The 27847-nt window shown below is 34.6% G+C and overlaps 1 protein-coding gene and 1 long non-coding RNA gene across 11 annotated transcripts in view; one reads left to right on the plus strand and one right to left on the minus strand.

Moving 5' to 3' along the window:
- Positions 1–297: 297 nt before the first annotated feature.
- Positions 298–27847, plus strand: part of Pgant3 (Polypeptide N-Acetylgalactosaminyltransferase 3) — a 68364-nt gene continuing 40814 nt past the window's right edge. The window contains exons 1-3 of one of the 10 annotated variants that reach the window (XM_073956985.1): positions 298–411; positions 4795–5299; positions 16075–16570. In XM_073956985.1, the coding sequence (XP_073813086.1) occupies positions 16437–16570 (134 nt within the window). In that variant the 5' untranslated portion in view covers positions 298–411; positions 4795–5299; positions 16075–16436. Of the gene's footprint in view, positions 563–4794; positions 5300–13389; positions 13741–15750; positions 15928–16074; positions 16571–27847 lie in introns of those variants that run through there. The other 9 variants (XM_073956981.1, XM_073956984.1, XM_073956983.1 and 6 more) reach the window with 9 other exon arrangements.
- On the minus strand, positions 20709–26505 carry LOC141406688 (uncharacterized). The gene is made up of 4 exons (XR_012413474.1): positions 26443–26505; positions 25855–26261; positions 23650–23974; positions 20709–23597 (listed from the first exon to the last, which is right to left on the minus strand). It is a non-coding gene; the product is annotated as an uncharacterized lncRNA (long non-coding RNA).

Below are 27847 nucleotides of genomic sequence, written 5' to 3' on the forward strand. Positions count from 1 at the left end.
AAAATGCAGCTATGAATAATGCAGGTAACCAGAAATTACTGTATTACTAGAGTAAAGTATTTCATGTTTATCTATTTTGAAAAATTAACGTTTAATTCAATATTTAAAATTAATTTTAACAGAATTGTTGATATCGTACTGTTATCAGTTTATTGCGAATTGCATTTTCTATTACACCTTATTCTGCTTACCCCTATCTTTCTCTGATGTTCTGTTTTTTAGATTCTTTTCAACTCGGATTCCTCTTTGGTTTGCCAATTATCACCACTTTCCTTTTACTCGGTTTTCTGTTGATTCAGATTGTTTTGGTTGTGAATTAACGACGACACGAAATTTATCGAAAGTGGTGTGCGGTGGTGTATTTTGTTTCATTGATTTTGTGGCAGAACTGCAGTTTGAAAATATTTCGTTGTATTGAGTTTTTCGATAAGAGATAAAAAATATATTTTATGTCATTAGTGGAGTTTGTGTGGGCGTTTAAAGTGGGGAAAGGAGAGTAAAAACTATTCTTCTTCTTGATTCAAAACCAAGTCCAGTAAATCATGATGGAATAATAATACGCGTTAGGGATCTATAAATCTAAATAATGTTATTAAAACCATAGGTGTGTTCGTTTACTCAATAATTTGTCCAAGTCCAGTAACTTCTTGTAAACGATAAAGGTCTTTTGCATTGTACTGTAGAGTAAACGAACACACTGCATGTTTACATTAGCAATTGAGAAATATAACCGCCATTTGATTTTAAGTTGTGAATGGTAAAAACCGGAACTACGATTTTTCGACATTTGGAACAAGTCAAGTTTAATGACTGGTTGCGAAATTTTCCTTTAATTTAATTTTTTTAAGTAGCCGTCCTTTGGTCGGCGATTTAAGACTTTCTCCTGTGGACAACTGCAAATAGGTACATATAGGGCGCGTGAACAACTTTTTTTAATTTAAATTTTTTCTCTTAATAGCTGGTCTTTAACAAGGGAATTTTTGGAACTTGAGAGGCCCATATCTCGGGACACAACGCAGCACAAAAATGTAAATCGTTGTAAGCAGGACCCCAATGGTGGTAGCCCTTGGGGTCCTGATTATATGACAAAGTGATCCACCATGAGTCAATAAACTTTTCTTAAGCCTACATACACTTACACCATTCCTTCACGTCCTCAGCATTTATGCTAACGAGGGTATATACGCTTTCATACGGGCAAAATGTGCCTCATGGAAATAATAGTTTTAGACCACAAGTATGTTTGGACGAAATCCGTTTCAGACAATTTGGAATTGATTTAGCCATGGTCGTCCGTCACGATAATTCTCAAACGGATGAACCGATTCGGTCCAAAATTCGGCGTTCGTAATATTTTGTCCAAACTTAGTTTAAGTTCGAAGATGGATTATCCGCTCCTTCCGGTAACTCCCCCACAAATGTTCGGAAAATTTGTGCCCACGATAACTCTCAAAAGCAGTAAACGATTTGATCCATTCGGAATCGGTCCAAAATGTGGCCTTCAAAGTCCCTAATCTCCGAGATAATGGCGCAAAAGCTTCAAAGAAGCCTGCCAGCATCAACTAAACTGAGTAGTACGTAAGATAACCCTCGAAGGAAGAAACTGATTTGGTTCAATCGTTGTACATCGTATTATATAGACGTCAGCAGTATTGTGTCTTACTTCTTTTCTTTTTAGGTCCGAGGCTTGGGGTATATCTCTGTCGACCAAGCCGACTTTAATTGTTTTTGAAAATTATAGCTGAGATATGGGCCTCTAAAATTCCGAAAAATCCCCTTTTATACATTCGCTTATTTAGAGAAAAATTTAAAATATATTTTGTTCCGTACCCGAGATTTACAACTGTTCAAATGAGAAGGTTTAAATTCCCGGCCGAAAGCCGGCTGCTTAGAGAAAAATGTACAATTTAAAAGAAAATGTTGTTTTCATACCCGAGACTTGCACCTGTATATATGAAAAAGTCTTAAATCCCCTGCTGCAGGCCAACTATTCAGATAAAATTTACAGTTTTAAAGAAAAAAATATTTTCATACCCGAGATTTGTCCCTGTCTATAAGAGAGTGTTTTAAATCCCCGGACGAAGGCCGACTATTAAGAGAAACATTTACTATTGTATTTTTTGTGATAGTGTGTATACTTTACAGTAGCATCCATATTATGATTATTCTTTCCAAATTTAATTTTTCACCCTTTATATACCCATTCAATCCTAGAGTGTCAGATCAACTTACCCCTTTCCTACATCTAAAGATATTTTTACAATCATCGATTTGGCATAAATCAAGATCAAACACATGTTTCATATGTTTGAAATTGATTGGGTCAGTAAGCCGAATTAAAAATATATTTACATTACTACCTTTCTCATATTTTGAACGCTAAGCGTATCTTTGATCACCTGATCATTGCATCGGAGTCTGCTAATTCGGCTCTGGTTCAAGCCCCATACCTTTATTTTAGTTGGTGTTGCAGTAGTATATGGCTTATTCAGTCTAAAACCTGATTGCTTATTTTAGAATGTGGGTCAATAGTTTTATTTACTATGCTATTTAAAGTAATGGTTGCTGCGCAAGTTTTTCCACAACCTATGAACCATTTTTCAGATCACTACAAGTACCGTTCGATTCCCAGAATTTTTTATAATGGAGAACAGTAGTTTGACGTTATATTCCGGGGACATTCTTATGTATTCAGGGAACAATTGTTATCGTAGTAAAAATTAGTAGATTCCTGCAGTTCTGTAATAGACCATTTAATTAAAATGAAATAAACAACAAGTGGTAGGGTAAACGCTCCTATTGTCGGCCGGTTCCAGTATTCGGCCACATTTGTATATAAATACGAATAAATAAGAATACCGTTATTTATATTGTCAAATAAGATTACATTTACATAAAATATATTCCCTTCTCCATCTATACAATTTTTCATGGTCCTGGGAACGGTATTTTAAGATTTATAGTCGTTTCTAACGGTACTGATTTGTCAACACGTGTTAAAGTGCATTTTTTAAGAAATTTGTTAGTTTATAAATAAAAGTAAAATAAGTAAAAAATCCTATTAATTCATATCTTGTTTTGAAATGAATGATTGCCATATTATATATTACTAAAACTAATAAGGCAGACGTGATAAATGTTTATAAAAAATGCGAATTCGTCGTATTTATGGTATGCCGACAATAGGAACAATAAAATCACAGTTGTTCCAATAGTCGGCATAGGTATGCCGACTATTAGAACATGCCAGTATTTACATGGTTCCTAACGTCGGCCACCAATAAAAGTTCAATAGATATGTATTTTTTGTCTCGTAGTTTCAAAATAAGAGTGCGAGTGAAAATACTCGAAATAGAGTACGAGTTTATTCGTATAGTAAAATCGAGTGAAACATATTTTTTTTGCCGTTTGTGTGTTTTTGCGTGTGTAGTAGCGCGCAGGTTTTAATATTCCTGTGGACTGAATGTGAAAAGAGCAAGTTGTGCGGAGGTTCAGAGGTGGCTATCCCGAAGTTCGAAGATGGGTGATAGGCGGTCCAGAGGAGGTACTTCTGAAGTTCGGAGGAGGATGGTCGGAGGTTCAGAGGAGGTAGTTACGAAGTTCGGAGGAGGACGGTAGGAGGTCCAGAGGAGGTAGTTCCAAAGTTCGAAGGAGGGTGGTCGGAGGTCCGAAGGAGGTAGTTCCGATGTTCGGAGGAGGATGGTCGCAGGTCCAGACGAGGTAGTTCCGAAGTTCGGAGGAGGGTGGTTCCGAAGTTTGGAGGAGGGTGGTTCTGAAGTTTGGAGGAGGGTGGTCAGAGGTCCAGACGAGGTAATTCTGAAGTTCGGAGCAGGGTGGTCGGTGGTCCAGTGGAGGTAGTTCCGAAGTTCGGAGGAGGGTGGTCAGAGGTCCAGAGGAGGTAGTTTCGAAGTTCGGAGGAGGTTGGTCGGAGGTCCAGCGGAGGTCGTTCCGAAAGTTCAGGCTTTTAAGTGTATGGTGCACTACAACACTTCAAATCATGATATATCTTGCACAGAAATTAAGCACTGATATCTGGCTAACTCTTTGCAAAATATGATCTAAGTAGTTATTTTATTTTTCCTGTAATAACCTTTTTAAGTTGGGTAGTCAAATTTCCATTTCCAACTTAAAACGTGTTTTTCTCGAATCTTTTTTTTGAGATTTGTCACTCTTCTAGTAAATGAGAGATATGGGAAAATAAATTTCAATTCAATAAATATAAATGTTAAAATGATTAATTTCTTGTTGTATTTGTAAGGTGTATTAATGTAAATGAATTTGTCAGATTTAAGTTTTATTAATTGATATAATTATATTTATGTAGGTTTTTAGTCGAAATAAATTCTTATTTTTTTTAAGTTTCTTCTTTTTTCTACAACGGTAAAAGGGGTGCCGACTATTGGAACATCAGTGGCCGAACTTAGGAACATGCATGCCGACTATTAGAACATAGGGTGTTTTTTGGGAAAAATGCAAATTGGCAATACTTATTAAATAATTAATAAAAACAAGTTTATAAATTCTGAAACACAACCCTTTAGTGATGTGTAAAATTAAATATTTACAGTAAAATTATATTCCCACAACCTGTGACACCAGTTTAAAAATGAAAAAAAAGTTAAAGGGCCGACTATTGATGCATTTACCCTATTTGCTTTTTGTAGCATTAGTTTTATTTTGTTTTCATATGGATCTGAGTATACTTTCCAAACTAATTTAACAAATGTTTATATTTTGCTCATTTCATATCAACTTTAATTTAAAAACAACTAAAATGTTCCCAAATCATTTCAGGTTTTTAATTCAAGCTCTCTGGAAAAAACACAGAACTATATTGCCGGTTGTTTAGAGCCACACAGACACTCGCATCAATGTTTCAATGAGCGAAGAAACAAAACACACCAGCCGCACCATATTATTTGTATAAGTGAGCACGATCGTATGTCGGTCTCCCATTCTGCAGTTAACGGTCATTGTAAACACATCTCGTCGAACACTTTGCCGGTTAATTTATTCGTGGCTAAGTTTGGAAGTTTTATGCCGCGTTTAAACGGAACGGGTTTGTCGCTTATTAGTGGTCATCGTAGTCGTCGCTGTCGTCGTCAAATAGTTTGTTCAAAATTACGCCATTAACGTCGCGAAGAAGTCTTTTCAAACGAAACATAATGGGCCTACGTTTCCAACAACTTAAGAAGCTATGGCTGTTGTATCTCTTCCTGTTGTTTTTTGCCTTCTTTATGTTTGCCTTCAGCATCAACTTGTATGTGAGCAGTATGCAGTCAGTTAACCAGGAACAGCTGTAAGTTTCATCATTGTTAAAGAAAGAAAAAAAAAACAGAAAGAATGCAAGCAATGCACCTCCAAAGAGGGCAAAGTGTTTTTGTTTTACTGACCAACAAATAAATCTACCAAAATATGTATGACCCTCACGCTTGAGTAAACAACAGTGGCCAGTAAGCCATCAGCTTGCTATAATAAAAACAACAATAAGCGTTGTTGCACCCTAACAATGGAAATACTAATGTAAATCATCGACATAATTCCATGTAATAACAATGGATTTTCATCATCGTCATAGGAACGTACGTCTTGATTTTCGGTATTTTGCTATTTGGTCTTCTTTGAGTCTAAAAACTTTCCCCCAGAAATTTGCAGGTATAGATCGACGTTTTGATATAACCCCCATAGAACGGTACCTCCCGAATTTCGGTATTTCGAAGTTTAGTCACATTGTTTTACCGAACTTGCTGAAATTCGCTATTTAGTCTTCTTCATAAACGAAAGGAAACTAATTGTTCCATTTTACTTCGATAAAACTCATGGTGGAGGGCATGGTAGAACAAATACAAGGTAAAGTTAATACTACAACAAATACAACTCGAACAACAACCACAAAGGAATTTGTTTTTGTTTGTAAACCTTAGTGTCAACGTAAATGTAAACAAAACAAGGAAATGTCTATAAATTATTGGAATTTAAAAAACTAATAATTTTTCACATTTGATTGAATATATTGGAAAACATGAATGAAAACTCGTTAGATTTTCAATTTGAATGTTTCCATATCATTCCACTAAATGCATAATTTCTCGCAGAAAGTAGAATACTTGCAAAAATGTTTCGGGTCGCTGGTAATTCATTGAAAAAAGAGAAGATGTTTCAATCATTTGCTTTTGAAAACAAAAAAGCACATGTTTATTAGGGCTTTATTCTTTTCAAGTTTAACAAAATACCACACATATTAACAAATATTGTACCGCCTCTATAAGCGGTGTTTTAGTGTGCGGCATGTCGTTCGGACCTGAAGGAGGTTACATGTCAATGATATGAAGCCGTCTTTATGGGAAATAGTTTTTTTTTTCTGTTGGCGTTTTTTATTGTTGGACTGCAGAATTTTACATCTTTGTGTTTATTTCAGCTCTAGTCCATATTTTGTTGTATTCAAGTATTTGAATAACAACAAAATGTTTTACAGTGGATATGAAATTGATTAGTTGCGGGCGGAGGGTGAGGAATACTATAGTTTCAGTTGTCACCAAACAACTTCATCAGTTCCCTTTTCCGCCGACTCTGTATCGATAAACAGGTCAATAAGCCCATCCAGCAAATTAAACAAAATGAGAAAATTGCTGTATGGCCCTAAAGCTGATTACCCTACAATTTGAGTCGAACTAAAGAATTTCATATCCACCACTGTTTTTATGTCGTCTTTGCTTTGCAAAGAATGCGAACATATGAGTGTTGCTTCAATAAGCGGGGTAAAACAACGAGAAAGTTGTTGTTTTTGCATTACGCATTGATCAACAAGGCCGTGCTGATGCCTATTATTGTTGTTGGCGTTTTTTATTGTTGGACTGCAGAATTTTACATCTTTGTGTTTATTTCAGCTCTAGTCCATATTTTGTTGTATTCAAGTATTTGAATAACAACAAAATGTTTTACAGTGGATATGAAATTGATTAGTTGCGGGCGGAGGGTGAGGAATACTATAGTTTCAGTTGTCACCAAACAACTTCATCAGTTCCCTTTTCCGCCGACTCTGTATCGATAAACAGGTCAATAAGCCCATCCAGCAAATTAAACAAAATGAGAAAATTGCTGTATGGCCCTAAAGCTGATTACCCTACAATTTGAGTCGAACTAAAGAATTTCATATCCACCACTGTTTTTATGTCGTCTTTGCTTTGCAAAGAATGCGAACATATGAGTGTTGCTTCAATAAGCGGGGTAAAACAACGAGAAAGTTGTTGTTTTTGCATTACGCATTGATCAACAAGGCCGTGCTGATGCCTATTATTGTTGTTGGCGTTTTTTATTGTTGGACTGCAGAATTTTACATCTTTGTGTTTATTTCAGCTCTAGTCCATATTTTGTTGTATTCAAGTATTTGAATAACAACAAAATGTTTTACAGTGGATATGAAATTGATTAGTTGCGGGCGGAGGGTGAGGAATACTATAGTTTCAGTTGTCACCAAACAACTTCATCAGTTCCCTTTTCCGCCGACTCTGTATCGATAAACAGGTCAATAAGCCCATCCAGCAAATTAAACAAAATGAGAAAATTGCTGTATGGCCCTAAAGCTGATTACCCTACAATTTGAGTCGAACTAAAGAATTTCATATCCACCACTGTTTTTATGTCGTCTTTGCTTTGCAAAGAATGCGAACATATGAGTGTTGCTTCAATAAGCGGGGTAAAACAACGAGAAAGTTGTTGTTTTTGCATTACGCATTGATCAACAAGGCCGTGCTGATGCCTATTATTGTTGTTGGCGTTTTTTATTGTTGGACTGCAGAATTTTACATCTTTGTGTTTATTTCAGCTCTAGTCCATATTTTGTTGTATTCAAGTATTTGAATAACAACAAAATGTTTTACAGTGGATATGAAATTGATTAGTTGCGGGCGGAGGGTGAGGAATACTATAGTTTCAGTTGTCACCAAACAACTTCATCAGTTCCCTTTTCCGCCGACTCTGTATCGATAAACAGGTCAATAAGCCCATCCAGCAAATTAAACAAAATGAGAAAATTGCTGTATGGCCCTAAAGTTCATTTTCTCATTTTGTTTAATTTGCTGGATGGGCTTATTGACCTGTTTATCGATACAGAGTCGGCGGAAAAGGGAACTGATGAAGTTGTTTGGTGACAACTGAAACTATAGTATTCCTCACCCTCCGCCCGCAACTAATCAATTTCATATCCACTGTAAAACATTTTGTTGTTATTCAAATACTTGAATACAACAAAATATGGACTAGAGCTGAAATAAACACAAAGATGTAAAATTCTGCAGTCCAACAATAAAAAACGCCAACAACAATAATAGGCATCAGCACGGCCTTGTTGATCAATGCGTAATGCAAAAACAACAACTTTCTCGTTGTTTTACCCCGCTTATTGAAGCAACACTCATATGTTCGCATTCTTTGCAAAGCAAAGACGACATAAAAACAGTGGTGGATATGAAATTCTTTAGTTCGACTCAAATTGTAGGGTAATCAGCTTTAGGGCCATACAGCAATTTTCTCATTTTGTTTAATTTGCTGGATGGGCTTATTGACCTGTTTATCGATACAGAGTCGGCGGAAAAGGGAACTGATGAAGTTGTTTGGTGACAACTGAAACTATAGTATTCCTCACCCTCCGCCCGCAACTAATCAATTTCATATCCACTGTAAAACATTTTGTTGTTATTCAAATACTTGAATACAACAAAATATGGACTAGAGCTGAAATAAACACAAAGATGTAAAATTCTGCAGTCCAACAATAAAAAACGCCAACAACAATAATAGGCATCAGCACGGCCTTGTTGATCAATGCGTAATGCAAAAACAACAACTTTCTCGTTGTTTTACCCCGCTTATTGAAGCAACACTCATATGTTCGCATTCTTTGCAAAGCAAAGACGACATAAAAACAGTGGTGGATATGAAATTCTTTAGTTCGACTCAAATTGTAGGGTAATCAGCTTTAGGGCCATACAGCAATTTTCTCATTTTGTTTAATTTGCTGGATGGGCTTATTGACCTGTTTATCGATACAGAGTCGGCGGAAAAGGGAACTGATGAAGTTGTTTGGTGACAACTGAAACTATAGTATTCCTCACCCTCCGCCCGCAACTAATCAATTTCATATCCACTGTAAAACATTTTGTTGTTATTCAAATACTTGAATACAACAAAATATGGACTAGAGCTGAAATAAACACAAAGATGTTTTTTTTTTCTGATGAATAAATTTGTTCTTCAAAAATATATATCCCTAATATACATCGAACATAGAAATAAATACATAAAATGTCGAATGGAATTTGACACTAACACTACAACCCAGTTCAGTCAGCTGGGTATTGCTGCTACCTTTTCTTGTTCTACCATGGGTGGAGGGTATAACAAGTTCGGCATGGCCGAAGTTAACACCGTTCTTACTTCTTCCTAGCAATAAAAAAAAAACTTGGTTAACAGTGGATAATGAACCTCATTTGGATTCGGCGACAAACAGTAGGTTTCATTTCATTGAGCCAATATGCTCTCACTGATATGAGGGAAGTCTACCTTGTCCCTTCTGGAATGTTTGTGGCACAATTAGTGCCGGTTCACACTACACTCACTGATATTAGGGAAGTCTACCGTGGCCCTTCTGGAATGTTTGTGGAACAATTAGTGCCGGTCCACACTAGACTGAATTAATTGACAAAATTTCATGAAATTATGCGTTATTAGATCCAGTTCCATACTGAAGCAATTTTATGAAATTGATTGATTTGAACGGTTTGGTATACATATCGTCTGTGTTATGCTTAAGGGTTCCATACGCCATTTTCCCGTTTTGAGATAATCGCATTTTAAAGTTTGCGTCTAAGTGGCAATGATTTTACGAAATCATGAATGAAAATCATAAATGTAACCACATGTTTTCAAAACTTACACGCCTCGGTAAATGGCACGTGGAAATTTCCAAAAGCGTAGGTAAAGATAACTAATAGGTAGTTACCTACGGGCATAAATTGAAGTCGGATAAATGGGTAAATGCATATATGAATTAGCCACACTTTATTTTATTGCATGGTGTGCAAAAATTTTACAAATGACAATATAATCGTGTATGCTTATGGATATGACAAGTCCATCTTGATCCTTGATACTGGAACTAGAGCGTTACTACTTAATACGGCGACTTTATGTTTATTTGGTCCTTGGAAGGTTTTTCTTGTGTGTCCTTCAGATCATTCTAAAGTTCCTGAAATAAAATGTCTACAAGTTTAATGAAATGACACGATAATGTATTCCGTCAAGATAGATATCAATACTTACCACAGATATAATATAAATATTCTTCTTAGGTTGTCCATCCTTTCTATGATTTAGCTCTAACACGTTCTTTTTTGACATCTTAAGTTTTTGCACAACAATCGCATCAAAATAGGTTTTTTTAATTATGAATAAACAATATGACAGAAAATTTTTTATATTTTGATTAAAAAAAATATGTTGAAAAGAGATTACAAGAGAAAAACATTGTCGATTACACTATCCATCGGTAGTCTATAAGGCCCAAACCCATGGTTTAATAAGAAAGGTTAGCCAAAGCTTTATGTCAATTTAAATTTTTTCATTGCAGTATTCCTAAAACTTCAAAACAATATACACAAAATGTGTATGTGTGTGTGGCATTTGAAAAATATGCCAAACAATTTTAAAAACAATCGAATTCAATGATTTTTAAAATTGTTTTTAGGCCATTTGTATGGAAAAATTTCGTCAGATTTGCATTGAAACAATCATTTTATCATATTCACAACTCGAATATATGGAGAAAACTTAACACTTCATTCATTTTTATCGTTTTTTATAAAATGCTCAAAAAATGTATTGTAAACAAACCCACTTGTTGCTTTTATTTTGAAGTTTTAGGAATTCAGGAAAAAAAAGGGTTCTATAGATTTTTTTCATTTAAATCTACCTCTTTACTTATACCATGCCCAAACCTATATACATACGTCAGTGTACCCAGGGCGTGTGTGGTGAAAAAAGTAGAACACATGAGCTTTGTTCCTTTACTTGTTTAATGGTAAGGGTGGTAAGAGAGAAAAGTGTCAAAATTGCTCAAAATTGCTCTCTCATGAACATTTTTACCAGAAGAGTAAAGGAACGGAAAAATGGTAGATCTGGCAGCAATGTCAAAAAGAAACATACAAAATCTATTTTCGTCTTTTATTTGACAGTTTTTAATTTAGTTTTGTCAGCGTTCGACTTTTTTTTTTGCTGGCAGCCTGTGGTAGAAGAGAAAGCCATTTTCGCTCTCTCTCCACGCTCACTCTCTTAAAAACTGCTTCCAGTTTTGCCACATTTCGGTGTTAAGGAACGCTTTGCAGGTTAAAAATGGTAACAAATGGTAACATCAGGTAAGTAAAGGAACACAGCTATGTATTCTTATGAGAACTACCGAAATACGTCGAGCGCATGGCACAATTACCCAGGTAGTGGCATCGTAAAATTTTGAATAAGTTATGTCAAAACATTCTTTATGTTGTTGGGGAAATTACAACAAAAATATTTTTTTATAAAGGGATTTGACTTTTCAAATTCGATCATGTGATTCGATTCATGTGATACCACTACCTGGTAGTTCTGCCATGGTCGAGCGTATAATTTTTGAAAGTTGAACAAATTCAACTATGGCAAAACGTTTTGTATGCATGTATGCGTGTGTTTTGTATTTTGAAAACAAAAGCCCAACAAAACCTGAAATCCAATTAATTGCAAAGGAAAATTATTTACTTTACGAATGAAAACATTTAAAGCTTTGTTCCTTTACTTTTTTAATGGTAAGATTGGTAAAAGAGAAAAGTGTCAAATTTGTTCAAAATTGCTCTCTCATGAACATTTTTACCAGAAAAGTAAAGGAACGGAAAAATGGTAGATCCGGCAGCAATGTCAGAAAAAAACATAAAAAAAATCAATTTTCGTCTTTTATTTCACAGTTTTTACTTTACTTTTGAAAGTGGTAAAACCGGCAAAAGTAGTATAAGTTGTAAACTGCATTCATATGAATTGTGTGGTGTCTGAAGTAAAGGAACGCTTTTCGAGTAAAAAGTGGTAAAATTTGAAGATTCTTGCACGTAAAGGAACAGAGCTTTAGTGTTGTCAGTGTTCGACTTTTTCTTCGGTTTTTCGTCCATTTTGTGAAATGATCGTCAAACAAAAGTCGAAAAATCAGTTCTGCCATTTTCTACCTGCAGAAATGTTGCTGGTAGCCTGTGGTAGAAGAGAAAGCCATTTTAGCTCTCTCTCCCCTCTCACTCTCTTAAAAATTGCTTCCAGTTTTGCCACTTTTCGGGGTTAAGGAACGCTTTGCAGGTTAAAAATGGTAACAAATGGTTAAAATGGTAACCTCAGGTAAGTAAAGGAACACAGCTTAAATAAGTTTTGGTCGCGGATTTGGTGTTTTAAATGTGATTTTGTACTCAACGTATTTGGGTAATACGGACGCTCAGAGAGCGTTGTTGTGGTAGAAAGGTGAAATATTTGTGTACGTCCCGTCGTTATTTAGGTTTAGCAGTCAAATAGTCAATATATAACATTTTGTGTGCCATTTTACATAACTATGCCAAAGTAGACAATTGCTATTTATTGAACAACTGGGTTGTGTATGGACCGCTTACCATATACAGTATTTTTTGCTTACCTGCACAATCAAAAATTGCACGACTTCTTGTGCAGCAATCCCCAAAATGCAGGAAGCTTAAATTCGCTTACCTGCCCAACAAGGCCAATATCTTCAATATTACTTACGTGCATATGATGTGCAGCTATAAGCAATGTTGAAATAATAAAGTGAGAGACATTTCAAGTTCTGGGGAGAAAATGTTACATTTTTTTACAATTCATTATCTTTTCTTGTGTTGTATTTATTTTGCACACTTCTTATCAGTACAAAATCAGAGTGGTTGAATTGAAATTTAATATATATATATATATAAATTTTACAACCAAATTGAAGTAAAATCACCAAAATTTTGATGCAGCTATGCCGAAAATACAGCTATTGAATGTCCACTAAAACATAATATAGTGAACGGAATCTAGAGAATAGTTGCCTATAAACAGATTTTTGGTCAGGTAAGGCCAAAATGCAGCTATGAATAATGCAGGTAACCAGAAATTACTGTATTACTAGAGTAAAGTATTTCATGTTTATCTATTTTGAAAAATTAACGTTTAATTCAATATTTAAAATTAATTTTAACAGAATTGTTGATATCGTACTGTTATCAGTTTATTGCGAATTGCATTTTCTATTACACCTTATTCTGCTTACCCCTATCTTTCTCTGATGTTCTGTTTTTTAGATTCTTTTCAACTCGGATTCCTCTTTGGTTTGCCAATTATCACCACTTTCCTTTTACTCGGTTTTCTGTTGATTCAGATTGTTTTGGTTGTGAATTAACGACGACACGAAATTTATCGAAAGTGGTGTGCGGTGGTGTATTTTGTTTCATTGATTTTGTGGCAGAACTGCAGTTTGAAAATATTTCGTTGTATTGAGTTTTTCGATAAGAGATAAAAAATATATTTTATGTCATTAGTGGAGTTTGTGTGGGCGTTTAAAGTGGGGAAAGGAGAGTAAAAACTATTCTTCTTCTTGATTCAAAACCAAGTCCAGTAAATCATGATGGAATAATAATACGCGTTAGGGATCTATAAATCTAAATAATGTTATTAAAACCATAGGTGTGTTCGTTTACTCAATAATTTGTCCAAGTCCAGTAACTTCTTGTAAACGATAAAGGTCTTTTGCATTGTACTGTAGAGTAAACGAACACACTGCATGTTTACATTAGCAATTGAGAAATATAACCGCCATTTGATTTTAAGTTGTGAATGGTAAAAACCGGAACTACGATTTTTCGACATTTGGAACAAGTCAAGTTTAATGACTGGTTGCGAAATTTTCCTTTAATTTAATTTTTTTAAGTAGCCGTCCTTTGGTCGGCGATTTAAGACTTTCTCCTGTGGACAACTGCAAATAGGTACATATAGGGCGCGTGAACAACTTTTTTTAATTTAAATTTTTTCTCTTAATAGCTGGTCTTTAACAAGGGAATTTTTGGAACTTGAGAGGCCCATATCTCGGGACACAACGCAGCACAAAAATGTAAATCGTTGTAAGCAGGACCCCAATGGTGGTAGCCCTTGGGGTCCTGATTATATGACAAAGTGATCCACCATGAGTCAATAAACTTTTCTTAAGCCTACATACACTTACACCATTCCTTCACGTCCTCAGCATTTATGCTAACGAGGGTATATACGCTTTCATACGGGCAAAATGTGCCTCATGGAAATAATAGTTTTAGACCACAAGTATGTTTGGACGAAATCCGTTTCAGACAATTTGGAATTGATTTAGCCATGGTCGTCCGTCACGATAATTCTCAAACGGATGAACCGATTCGGTCCAAAATTCGGCGTTCGTAATATTTTGTCCAAACTTAGTTTAAGTTCGAAGATGGATTATCCGCTCCTTCCGGTAACTCCCCCACAAATGTTCAAAAATGTTCGGAAAATTTGTGCCCACGATAACTCTCAAAGGCAGTAAACGATTTGATCCATTCGGAATCGGTCCAAAATGTGGCCTTCAAAGTCCCTAATCTCCGAGATAATGGCGCAAAAGCTTCAAAGAAGCCTGCCAGCATCAACTAAACTGAGTAGTACGTAAGATAACCCTCGAAGGAAGAAACTGATTTGGTTCAATCGTTGTACATCGTATTATATAGACGTCAGCAGTATTGTGTCTTACTTCTTTTCTTTTTAGGTCCGAGGCTTGGGGTATATCTCTGTCGACCAAGCCGACTTTAATTGTTTTTGAAAATTATAGCTGAGATATGGGCCTCTAAAATTCCGAAAAATTCCCTTTTATACATTCGCTTATTTAGAGAAAAATTTAAAATATATTTTGTTCCGTACCCGAGATTTACAACTGTTCAAATGAGAAGGTTTAAATTCCCGGCCGAAAGCCGGCTGCTTAGAGAAAAATGTACAATTTAAAAGAAAATGTTGTTTTCATACCCGAGACTTGCACCTGTATATATGAAAAAGTCTTAAATCCCCTGCCGCAGGCCAACTATTCAGATAAAATTTACAGTTTTAAAGAAAAAAATATTTTCATACCCGAGATTTGTCCCTGTCTATAAGAGAGTGTTTTAAATCCCCGGACGAAGGCCGACTATTAAGAGAAACATTTACTATTGTATTTTTTGTGATAGTGTGTATACTTTACAGTAGCATCCATATTATGATTATTCTTTCCAAATTTAATTTTTCACCCTTTATATACCCATTCAATCCTAGAGTGTCAGATCAACTTACCCCTTTCCTACATCTAAAGATATTTTTACAATCATCGATTTGGCATAAATCAAGATCAAACACATGTTTCATATGTTTGAAATTGATTGGGTCAGTAAGCCGAATTAAAAATATATTTACATTACTACCTTTCTCATATTTTGAACGCTAAGCGTATCTTTGATCACCTGATCATTGCATCGGAGTCTGCTAATTCGGCTCTGGTTCAAGCCCCATACCTTTATTTTAGTTGGTGTTGCAGTAGTATATGGCTTATTCAGTCTAAAACCTGATTGCTTATTTTAGAATGTGGGTCAATAGTTTTATTTACTATGCTATTTAAAGTAATGGTTGCTGCGCAAGTTTTTCCACAACCTATGAACCATTTTTCAGATCACTACAAGTACCGTTCGATTCCCAGAATTTTTTATAATGGAGAACAGTAGTTTGACGTTATATTCCGGGGACATTCTTATGTATTCAGGGAACAATTGTTATCGTAGTAAAAATTAGTAGATTCCTGCAGTTCTGTAATAGACCATTTAATTAAAATGAAATAAACAACAAGTGGTATTTGCTTTTTGTAGCATTAGTTTTATTTTGTTTTCATATGGATCTGAGTATACTTTCCAAACTAATTTAACAAATGTTTATATTTTGCTCATTTCATATCAACTTTAATTTAAAAACAACTAAAATGTTCCCAAATCATTTCAGGTTTTTAATTCAAGCTCTCTGGAAAAAACACAGAACTATATTGCCGGTTGTTTAGAGCCACACAGACACTCGCATCAATGTTTCAATGAGCGAAGAAACAAAACACACCAGCCGCACCATATTATTTGTATAAGTGAGCACGATCGTATGTCGGTCTCCCATTCTGCAGTTAACGGTCATTGTAAACACATCTCGTCGAACACTTTGCCGGTTAATTTATTCGTGGCTAAGTTTGGAAGTTTTATGCCGCGTTTAAACGGAACGGGTTTGTCGCTTATTAGTGGTCATCGTAGTCGTCGTCAAATAGTTTGTTCAAAATTACGCCATTAACGTCGCGAAGAAGTCTTTTCAAACGAAACATAATGGGCCTACGTTTCCAACAACTTAAGAAGCTATGGCTGTTGTATCTCTTCCTGTTGTTTTTTGCCTTCTTTATGTTTGCCTTCAGCATCAACTTGTATGTGAGCAGTATGCAGTCAGTTAACCAGGAACAGCTGTAAGTTTCATCATTGTTAAAGAAAGAAAAAAAAAACAGAAAGAATGCAAGCAATGCACCTCCAAAGAGGGCAAAGTGTTTTTGTTTTACTGACCAACAAATAAATCTACCAAAATATGTATGACCCTCACGCTTGAGTAAACAACAGTGGGCAGTAAGCCATCAGCTTGCTATAATAAAAACAACAATAAGCGTTGTTGCACCCTAACAATGGAAATACTAATGTAAATCATCGACATAATTCCATGTAATAACAATGGATTTTCATCATCATATAAAGCTTTATGAATTTTGAAAGTGATCAATCTCTCACCCAGTCATGGCCAAACGATTGGCACACGCACGTATTGTGGTTTTTTGTTAATATTTTTTGTGGTTTTAAAATAATTAATTAAATGCTGTTTAAATGTAAATTCAATTAATTAATGATCAATGATAAATTTTAGAATTTATGTTGTTTATTGTCTAAACAAATTTGAAATGTCGTTACATTGAACCATCATCTGTTAATGGATTTTAAATGGTAACACTTTTTCTCCTATTGGAAACCTTTGAAACAGTGAGGCAATGGATTAAAAGTTAGTGGAATGCCTCGTCAATGTATGTACGATAGTTTAGTGGTCGATGGACCCTTGTAAAGTCTGGTTTTTAAATTTTTTATAATAATTTGACACTGTGCAACAATTATGTGTATTATGATGACTATAATTTCGGATGCTTTATCAGGTATGTGATGGAAACCATTTCGACTTGATTTCAAATGTAGCTCATTTTTTACAGTGTTTTATTTAACTTGCTTTGTTTTTATTAAAATTATGATTGAAATTAAAAAAAGTCATTTTGGGAAAAATATACATTTATTATAAAATACAACTTACCTACATATCGTCACCATAAATGCCAAAAGTCGTAACTAACAAAATAATAATTTTACAGGAGAAGCAAAAAACGTTATAAAATGAAAAACTGTTTTATGGAATATTAATCTTATGAAGTCGAGTATATGGGATATTATGAATTACATACGAATGGGAGTAAGTAATGAAACCAAAACCGCGGAAACGCTTAGTTTGGGATCCGTCATTACAACAAAAATCTGCAATGTTATCCTATTTTCCGAAATTCCTTTTTTAAATAGAATCGTTATTTTTTAACGAAGAAGCTAGCATGTATTTTATTCTTATGTATTAGATTCAATCAAAAAACTAATTTTTTTTGGAGATAACGACTTCGGACATTTATGGCTACGACCAGGAATGCCAACTGTTCCGAGGTAAAAATCGCTACAGCCACATACGCACCATAGGCCTGTAGCGATTTTTACCTTAAAACAGTTGACATTCCTGCTTAAACAGTGGTTTTTGTACGTCAAAAATCACCACAAGTAGCGGGAAAACCACCAACTTGGCACCCCTGGCTACGACATGTATATACGGTTTCGATTCGAAAAATCGACTCAAATCGGTTTCCATCACATACCTTATAGTTCTGAGAAGGAGGGAAACAGTTTGAAAGAAATTAAATCCAAACACGAATTAAAGCAACACCATAATGCAATTGCGTAAAGTCGCAATTTTTAGTCAGTAAGCCTAATTAAGAATAGATTTCCATTACTACTCCTTCTCATATTGTGAACGCTAAGCTTTTCGATATCCTACATCTTAGTCAGATAATAGGTCGCTTTTTCAATCCCGATACGTTTTAAAAAACACGTTTAAATTGTTTGGTGTTGCAGTTCTTGGTTCATATGAAGTTAATATTCATTATCAATGCAGAACGCCCAACAGACCTTTAGAAGACTTTTCGCCCAATCCCACAAAGTACTGCCTCATCTATTAGTAACGTTCCATGTATCAGTACGGGTAATATCCCTGTATGATATGTCGTCAGCCTTTCGGCTAGAGATAATTGTTTTAGACTCCAGGTATGTTTGGACGTTTCAAACAATTTGGAGTTTATTTAGCCATGTCCTTCTGCCTGTCTGTCTGGCTCGTTATAATATTGCATATGTTAATACATAAAGTTTTAATATGGACTAAATCGGTATACTCCTCTATGTACCTCCCACAGAAAAAGTTGGAAAATGTACATACAGTTTAACAGCTCGTTTCGGGTCGTTTTGAAATGTTTTGTAACAAGTTATAATTTCCTCCCGGTACCTTTTACGACGACGCAATTCTTTTGGGGGCAACTCCATACTTCCTAAGGTAATTTCCCAAAAGCTAAAACCAGTAGGAAAAGACCAAAGTCGGGCGGGGCCGACTATGTAATACCCTACACCAGAAGTTTTTTAATAACCCAAAACAAACATTAAAGTAAATTTTTTGAACTCATTAAACTCCAAATGGCAAATTGGAGCCATATTTGGGGAAAATCGTTAAAATACCTAAAATCGGGAGGTACCGTTATATGGGGGCTACAAAAAAACATGGACCTATCTTAACAATTTTAAGTGGCGAAATTTCGTGGCCACTGGGAACCACATATGTAAAATTTCAGCTAGTTCAAGCAAAAAATGTGGCTAAGATCCCTAAAATACCTTAAATCGGGAGGTATCGTTATATGGGGACTATACCGAACCGTGGACCTATCTTGACAATTTTTAGTGGAGCAATTTCGCGGCCATTGGGAACCTCAAATGTAAAATTTCAGCTGGTATGGGCAACAAATGCGACTAAGATCCTTAAAATACCTTAAATCGGGAGGTACCGTTATATGGGGGCTATACCAAAACTTGGACCGATATAGCCCATCTTCGAACTTGTTCTTCCGACGGCTAAAAAAATGGTATTCCCCAATTTTCAGCGAAATCGGTCAACAAATGCGACCTGTATGTTGCGAACGGACGGACGGACGGACGGACATGCATAAATCGACTCAGAAAGTGATTCTATGTATATCCCTAGAAGGAACTATGGGTCTATCTCGCTTCCTTTTGTATGTTACATACAAATGCACTAACACATAATACCCCTTACCACATAGTGGTGTAGGGTATAAAAACCTGACGGCACCAAGGTAGTAGATAACCCTCGAAGGGAGTATCCGATTTGGTCAAACGTTGCACATCGTATTATTTTTTACAGACTCGAATTATGTTCACACATAGTTTGGGAAGAATGCAGATTAAGGGCTCGTTTGGAATCGTTTTTAATTATTTGGCAACATGTTGTCTATGCGGTCTATCTACGGCGATACAATTTTTTCGGAGGAAAGTCCATACTTCCCGAGAAAATGGACCAAAAATTAAAAAAACCCTATATATACAGAAATACAACGGACAATTTCTTACTTGTTTTAATTTAAAGTATGACGTTAAAGAGGATACGAGATGGATTTTTGCGTTACCTGGAATCAGGTTTGGTGTTGCAATGTTCGTAAAGGTTCGTCCAGTCACATGGCTACAGACAGCCCCTTGCTCATTGTCCTTCAGCTACCCTGGAATACATTTAATACCATAGTTTCGAATATATATATTTGATACTAATAGCTTGTATCATTCTCAGTTATCAAATTCTCTAAATCATATTTACAAGATAATGTGCCTGCACCAAGTCTGATAAATTACTGTCAAAATTTTCAGATTTCTTTCTGATTCATGATGATATATTTTCGCTTCTTTTCTTCTGGTAAATACCCTCAGCCTTTGGGCTGGCAAGGGTACATACACTTTGATACGAACACAAATGTGACTCATCGAAATAATGGTTTTAGAACCCAAGTATGTTTGGACGATTTCTTTTCAGACAATTTTGTGTCGATTTAGCCATGTCCGTCCGTCCGGATCAACCGATTCGAACCAAATTTTGGGTATCATAATATTTTGTCCAAACTTAGTTTAAGTTCGACGATGGGTCATATCAGTCCACTGCTTCGTGTTCCTCCCCCACCAAAGTACAAACATTTTCTGTAAAATGGTTTGAACGATAACTCTCGAAGGGAGCAATCGATTTGGTTCAAACTTTGCACATCGTATTATTTCTTTCAGGTATAGATCGGATTGGAATATGAACAATATCGGTCCACTCTTTCGGGTAACTCCCACACAAAATTCGGAAAAAGTGAAACTTAAAAGCTACTCTCTCATCGTTTTGATTATTTTTTTTCAGTAGGTTGTTCTAGCGGCCTCATTTACAAAGGTTTCCGGAGTAAGTCAATACTTGCTGAGATAATGGCCCAAAAGCTCCAAAACCCTGCCGGCACATATTAAGATGGCTATTCTGCAAGATAACTCTAAAACTTTTTCAAAAATTTCTTCCAAACTTAAGGTAAGGTCACATTAGGCAAATATTCACTCCAGCGACCGGCAGTGTGCGCTTACTCAGAGCAAGTGAGCGTAATTGAAATTTATCCTCAGTTTAACGTAATTTAATATTTCGAGTCCTTTATGAAGAAGTTTGGTTACTAAAAATGTTTGGTATATGTCAATGATTTGGTATAGCCCCACATTACGGTACATACATAATTTAAAGCAAACTCGTGATACAAAATCAAATTTTTTTTATATATGGCACAATTATTGGGTTTGGTTTGGTTTAGTTTAGTTCTGTTTTTGTCAGTATCTGAGGTTATATCTCCGCACAGCTGACTGATACTTTCTTACTTGTTTTCTCTTGCATTTCGGTTTTTTTAGCCGACCTCGTGTAGGCCTTGGTATTAAAGGTCACTATAAATAAATTGTCAATGCAGGCCGACGTATTGGTATAGCCCGCACATAACGGTGCCGTCCGATTTAAGTAATTTTGAAAGTTACAGTTACATTCCTAACCGAATTTTGTTTTCATGTCATTCGTGTAACACACAAGGCATCTCTATTGGCAACCAAAGGATTGGAATGTACAAAACCCTTTGGTGGCAACCAACAGAATTGAGTCACAGTAAGACCAATAAAATGATGATATAATTTTCAAGTTTTTTTATTAACGAATGAATGAATTTAAGTGAAAGTTGTCTCTTTTGGGCTTTTTATTGGGAATAATAAAAACAATACCATAAATTCATTCAGGATATCAATACTGTCCCTTCATATAATATCAATATGATCCCTTTAATGAACGTTCAACTTTGTAATTCAATACCGAATGTTGTTACATTTTCGTTAACGCATGCTGTTGTTGTTGTTGATCTGTTTTTTACCCTTAATTGCCTTTTGTATTATTTTACGTTCAAGGTCATTTGTCGCTTTAAAAAATATTGTTTACATTTTATTATATTAATTTGTTTCGACTAGCATCATCCATAAGCTATCTTCAGGGACGACGTCCAAAAACTTGTGCTTTTGTGATGTTAATTGGTGGTTAATGCATACCGAAAATATATCGATCGATTGGCATGACAAGACCATTAATATTGGTTCAATTTTATGTGACTAATCGGTAGTTTGTAACGAGAGATAGGCTTGTATATCATTACAATATGTGAACGATTTTTGGATTTTTAATGAATTTTAGAAGAATTAAGAAACAAACTTTAAGAACGCTTTCATGGGCATATATGAATGTACCTTTAAGCGGTTATTGCTATACCTCTTTTTAAAGTAAAAACTTTAATGTTGTATGTTTTGACTTTGATGATATTGTAACAAAAGTTTATGAAGTGAAGTTTCTACGAATACTAAGCCATACCAAAACGGAGCGAGGAGAAATGCTACAAGGCTCAAGATTTCTAAAACGTGCCGAAAATTCAAACTAAAGTTAAACTAACAATTTCTCAACATACATAACTAACTTTCTAAAATTTGAGTACATATTGTAATTTTGAAATCACTCAATATTAATAAAGGTTAATTATAATTAATATTAATAAAGGTTAAGATCAGTTAATATTAATAAAGGTTAAACTAAGAAAATGGAAAACATGCGGAAATAAAAAAAACATTTCTTTCCCAATGTGCATTGTTTTTCCATGATGAGCATTGTTTTCCAATGTTCTTCCACAAAGTTTGCGTGCAACGCTAAATTAATTTATTTTGTTATTCTAAACTGCAGAGTTTAACGTAAAACAAGTAATGCCAAGAAATGTGGTTCCGCTGAGAAAACATCAACATGGAAATTTAAACGAAATTGCTTGGTGTGACAGTAATTTAACTACGAATATGAAATTGTATACAGGTTTATAGGTACATTGCTCAAAATTCATTCATCCTTTGTTTCAAACATCGAATAAAATTAGAATCGATTTCTTGTTAAAAAAACTTAAGAAAGAGCCTACTGACTATTTTGAAAGTTCATTAATTAGCATTATGTTGCTTGGAACCAGTTTGGATCAGCTACAATTGTTGTTGTTTATTTTTGGCTATTTGTTGAAATATTTTAAATATGCAACACAGGTTAAAAACCTTTAAAACAAACTTCTTATGTTATAGTAACAATAAAGAGAAAACGAGAAGAATAATGCCAAAGTTTGGACATGACTGTTTTACCAAAAACGTAAGTAGAAGTCCATTTCAATTCAATATTGCAATTCAATTGCAATTTACTACTCGTTTGTGCACTTATTTCGCCACATCGTATACATATCCGTGTGTACATCGATGCATATGTAGGTAGGTATGTACCTCAACCGTTCAGCCATCCATAGAGCCGTCGTTCATTGGGAAACGTTTAAAGCTACATACGTCTGATTTCTTTACAGTTGTATTGTTGTTGTGCTTCACATTCAATCTGAGCTTCTTCACTATTGTTGGCATTATCATTATAATACAGTTAGCTTGAGGGGAGGTGTTCACTACGGTAAAGACTTGCTCAGGCACCTTGGTTTGAAGGAAAACAAAAACAAAATAAATCAAAAAAGTAATAATCGTTGATTTGGTAATAACCCACGCCGGCATCAATTTTTGCAAATATCAAAAATACCACTGTATATCCATGTAGAACGTAAAACTACTATGAAATACGGTGTTATTTTTTTTTTCTATCGCGAAAAAAGTTTCCGCCCCAAATGCATTGAAGTTCAATAATGCATTATTTAATTTTATTTCTTATAATGACATATACACTTTTCGTAATAACTTACTAATATTTTTAATCTAATTTAAAATCAATATCAAACCATTCTGGACCAATCAAACCATTCTGGACCAATTTGTTATCAAATCGCGATATTTCAGAGCATTTAATGCACCTTTAACAATATTGCAAATTTTTGTTTTTCCTTATAAACACGCGAATTTTATGTTTATATTTATTGTACCTATCGGACAAGAGAAAATGTGGTCATTTGCAACGAATTCGCGAAAGTTACAGCCTGTTTTTATGACTGCCTGTGGGGACCGTATTTGTTTTCTAAAAATATTTATTCAAACGAAGCAAACTTACATTTTTTAATAGAAAACTAGACCAAAAATCATGAAAAATTCAAATGTTGTGTAGCGTTACGTAAAGCTATTTTAAGGGGTTATGGCCACTTATAAGCATGAGAAAAGCCATTTTCATGCATTTTTTATTAAAAATCTTTTAAACCTTAAGTTACCTTATTTTTTTTTTGAAAAATCGTACATTCAAATGCCCGCTTATAAAGCACTGTTTTTACTAAAGCAGTTTGCGGTACCCACTGTAGTTTGAAAAAGAATAAACCGATCAGCATATATTTTTGTGGGATTTTGTGGCATTACGAACCTAATTATCTTGTCCATTATCGAAAAAGAATTAAAAAAATCAATTTTTAAAAATTTTGAACAGTTAAAATCAAAATTTCGATTTTAACAAAAACAAAACACTGTACAAAATTGATATTTTTTCTGACTCCGTCAGCAGTTTTTTTAAAGACTCTCTCGCTTAAGCACATGATTTATGTGTACAATAGTCCCACAAAAACATATAAAGTGCCACTTCGAGGAAAAGACGTTTTTAGTTTCTATGCTACATACAAAACACAATAAATGTTTCCCTTCGAAAGCTCATATCTCGGTAAATTTTTGTCCGATGGACTGGACATTTTGGCACATATTCTATTCTATATTTTATATGAAATAATGGTACAAAGTATATAAATTCAATAGAAAGAATTCATAATATTTAGTCCCAATTTACATTAGGCGAGTTTACTTGCGGCAAGTCTCAGTATTGCCTGTATAAACGCAAGAGTCAAGTTTAAAAGAGAACGAGAAAAATTGCCGCAAGAAAAATCGTTTAATGTAAATTGGGACTAATACCCTAGACAGACGGCAGAGTTAATTTGCATTCAAAATTTCCTAATTTGAATTAATTTTCCACCCTGACAGACGATAGTTTTTGCATTTATGAAACAGCTGTTTGTGTTGTTTCTTTGTACCCAGCAGACCATTTCATAAACCTTTACAAAAGGTTGCCAAAATATGCGAAACAAATACACTTTCTACCATTGACATTTTCACCACGATGAAGTAAAAATAAATTTAATTTATTCGCGATATTTTTGAGTCTTTTTAATATTATAAAAATATTGCAAAACTTTAAAAAACATTTGAAGAAGATATAATTTTCGATAGAATTGGTATGGTGGGTAATGACATTTTTTGTGAAAATAAGAATTTTAAAAAGAGATTTGTTAGAAGGCTTTAAAAACGATTAGCTTCTATTCTACTCGCGAAAGACCACTACGTTTTTTGAAGAAACGCGAATATTGCTGATTTGCTTTCCTTTTTTATTTTCTTAAACATGGAAATTTGACAAAAGACAATTGATTTTCAACAGCATTGCCATATTGAAATTGCTAAATTCAGTTTAAATTTCCTTTGATTTTGTGAATTAAGAATGTGGATAATGCACGAATTAATTTGAATTAAGGCAGTTAATGCAAATTAACGCTGCCGTCTGTCTAGGGTATAAGGATACAATTTTAAATATTTATAGAGTAGGATATTTAGAATTGAAAATAGACAATATCGGGCCACGTTCGGTAATGTCGCCATGTAAAATTTATTGAAGTATATTGAAGTTTTTAATCATACAGGTCCACGTTAAATAATAGACATGGGGTATATTCATTAAGGAATTAGCATTTGATAGTGGTATGATATGACATGAAGAAGTAAATCAGATTTTATTGGAAGTTTCTCTCAAAAACAGCTTACAAACAAAAATTTTTAAAATATTTTCTTACAATACTTGTTAATGATGTACATTTTCTGTTCAGAAACTTAAGAAAATATACGTTTTAATTTGAAATCTTCAAATATACAAACATTTTTATGAGAAAAAAATATAATGACTAGTTACAGTAGCTTAAAAAATTTTGTTCGACCAAACCATTTCGGGGGGGGGGGGGGGGGACCGGGCCCCCCGTGCCCCCACCCCCCTGCGTACGTCCCCGTTCCGTACATGGTACGGTGGCATTTTTTGGTTATAGCCCTACTACACATGTTTTCCACAAACATCTCTGAGGGCACAGTTTTTTTTTGACATAGTTTAGCATCTCTGCCTTACTAAATTGAAACTAATATTGAATTTGTTGTTTGAACATTAAATTGTAGTATACAGCCTTAAGGTCGAATGAAGTGTAAGAATATTACTAAATGATACTAAATTTGGTAATATGTGGTCTTATGTGAATGGAAAGGTCGGAAGGGAATTCTGAAATTCGGTTTGAGAGTCTCTGATTGAGTATATATGGGTTGTATGGAGGATTATTAATGGGCAATTATTGAGCACCAAAAAGACATTTTTCATACATTTATTAGAATAAATCTACCAAACGTTTTAGAAGATTATTTCTATCATCTGAAAGGTCTCACCTTAAGCTACCTTGATTTTTTTCTGTTGAAAAATCTTGCATATTATTTTGACAGATCTTACGAAACACTGTTTGTACTAAAGCAATTTGTGGTTCCCACTGTTCACGGTGCTCTTGAATCAAATTTAAATGGAAGGTGCTTATACCTGGAATGTTTTTGCGGATTCTGAAACTACAATGTTCACAGACAAGAAAAATCAAAAAAACAAAAAAAAAAAAAAAAATCGCCGGAGCGTTTTTTAAATAAATCGCGATTCAAGTTGACATTTTTTGCGGTTGTTTAGGTTTTTGCGATTTTGCTTGGAAACCGCAATCCTATCAAAATGGGAATATAGAAAATGTTGTACCTATCAAAATTCTCTACAAGATTGACCTTAATGATATTTTCGTTGGTTTTACAACTTTTGCGATATAGAAGTTGAAATTGGGACTATTCAAATTCAATTCAATTCTGTATTGTCTCCTTATAAAACAATGTCATGACTGCAATTTCCCAACTTAAACTTATATATCTAAAAAAATGGTACAACCTAGGAAAAATTACATTAGCCAGTCTTGTAGAGAATTTTCACAGCTATAAGATTTTCTCTGGTCCCATGCCGATAAGACTTGCCGTATTCAAGAAAAATCGCGAAACCCTAACAAAAAAACCTAAAAATGTAACAAAAAAACCTAAAAATGGTACAGCCTGAGAACAAATCATAAACGTCAATCCTGTAGAGAATTTCCACAGCTACAACATTTTCTTTAGCTCCATTTGGATTGGACTTGCGGTTTCCAAGTAAAATCGTGAAAACCTAAAAAACACCTAAAAATGTGAATTTTGATCGCGATTTATTTAAAAATCCCTACAGCGATTTTTTCTAGTTTTTGGATTTTTCTCATCCATGAACATTGCTGTTTCAGAATGTAAGCGGTTTTCATTAAAAGTTAGTTAAGGCGCACCCTTCATGACATTGTATTATAAGGGGGGCGATACAGTCAGTGTATTATCCCAATTTGAACTTCAATATCTTGTAGAGAATTTTCATAGCTACAACATATTCTTCAGTTCTATTTTGATAGGACTTCCGGTTTCTAAGCAAAATCGTGAAAACCTAAACAACCCCTAAAAATGTCAACTTAAATCGCGATTTATTTAAAAAGCGCTCCGGCGATTTTTTTTATTTTTTGATTTTTCACATCTATGAATATTGTAGTTTCAGAATTCGCAAAAACTTCCCAGGTGTAAGCACCTTCCATTTAAATTTGACTCAAGAGCACCGTGTTTAGCTCGAAAACGAATAAACCGATCTGCATATATTTTTGTGGGATCATTAAGAACCTAATAGTATTGTCCTTAAGCGAAACTAAATTAAACAGTTGGTGTGTCTTTTTACTTACTAAATGTTGCTGAAACAAATTTTTCAGCAACGTTTCCGTTATACAACTGTCAAAATTTGAAACATTTGTAATAATTTTTACAAATTATCGAGTACGCAGACAGGCATATTATCCAATTACAAAAATGGATAGTTTTACGACCATAAATCCGTCAACATTTTTTAAGTCTCCCGCTTTTGTGTA

Source organism: Musca autumnalis, unplaced genomic scaffold (genome assembly GCF_047663935.1).
Source record: "Musca autumnalis isolate F117 unplaced genomic scaffold, ASM4766393v1 scaffold_5, whole genome shotgun sequence".
NCBI lineage: Eukaryota > Metazoa > Arthropoda > Insecta > Diptera > Muscidae > Musca > Musca autumnalis.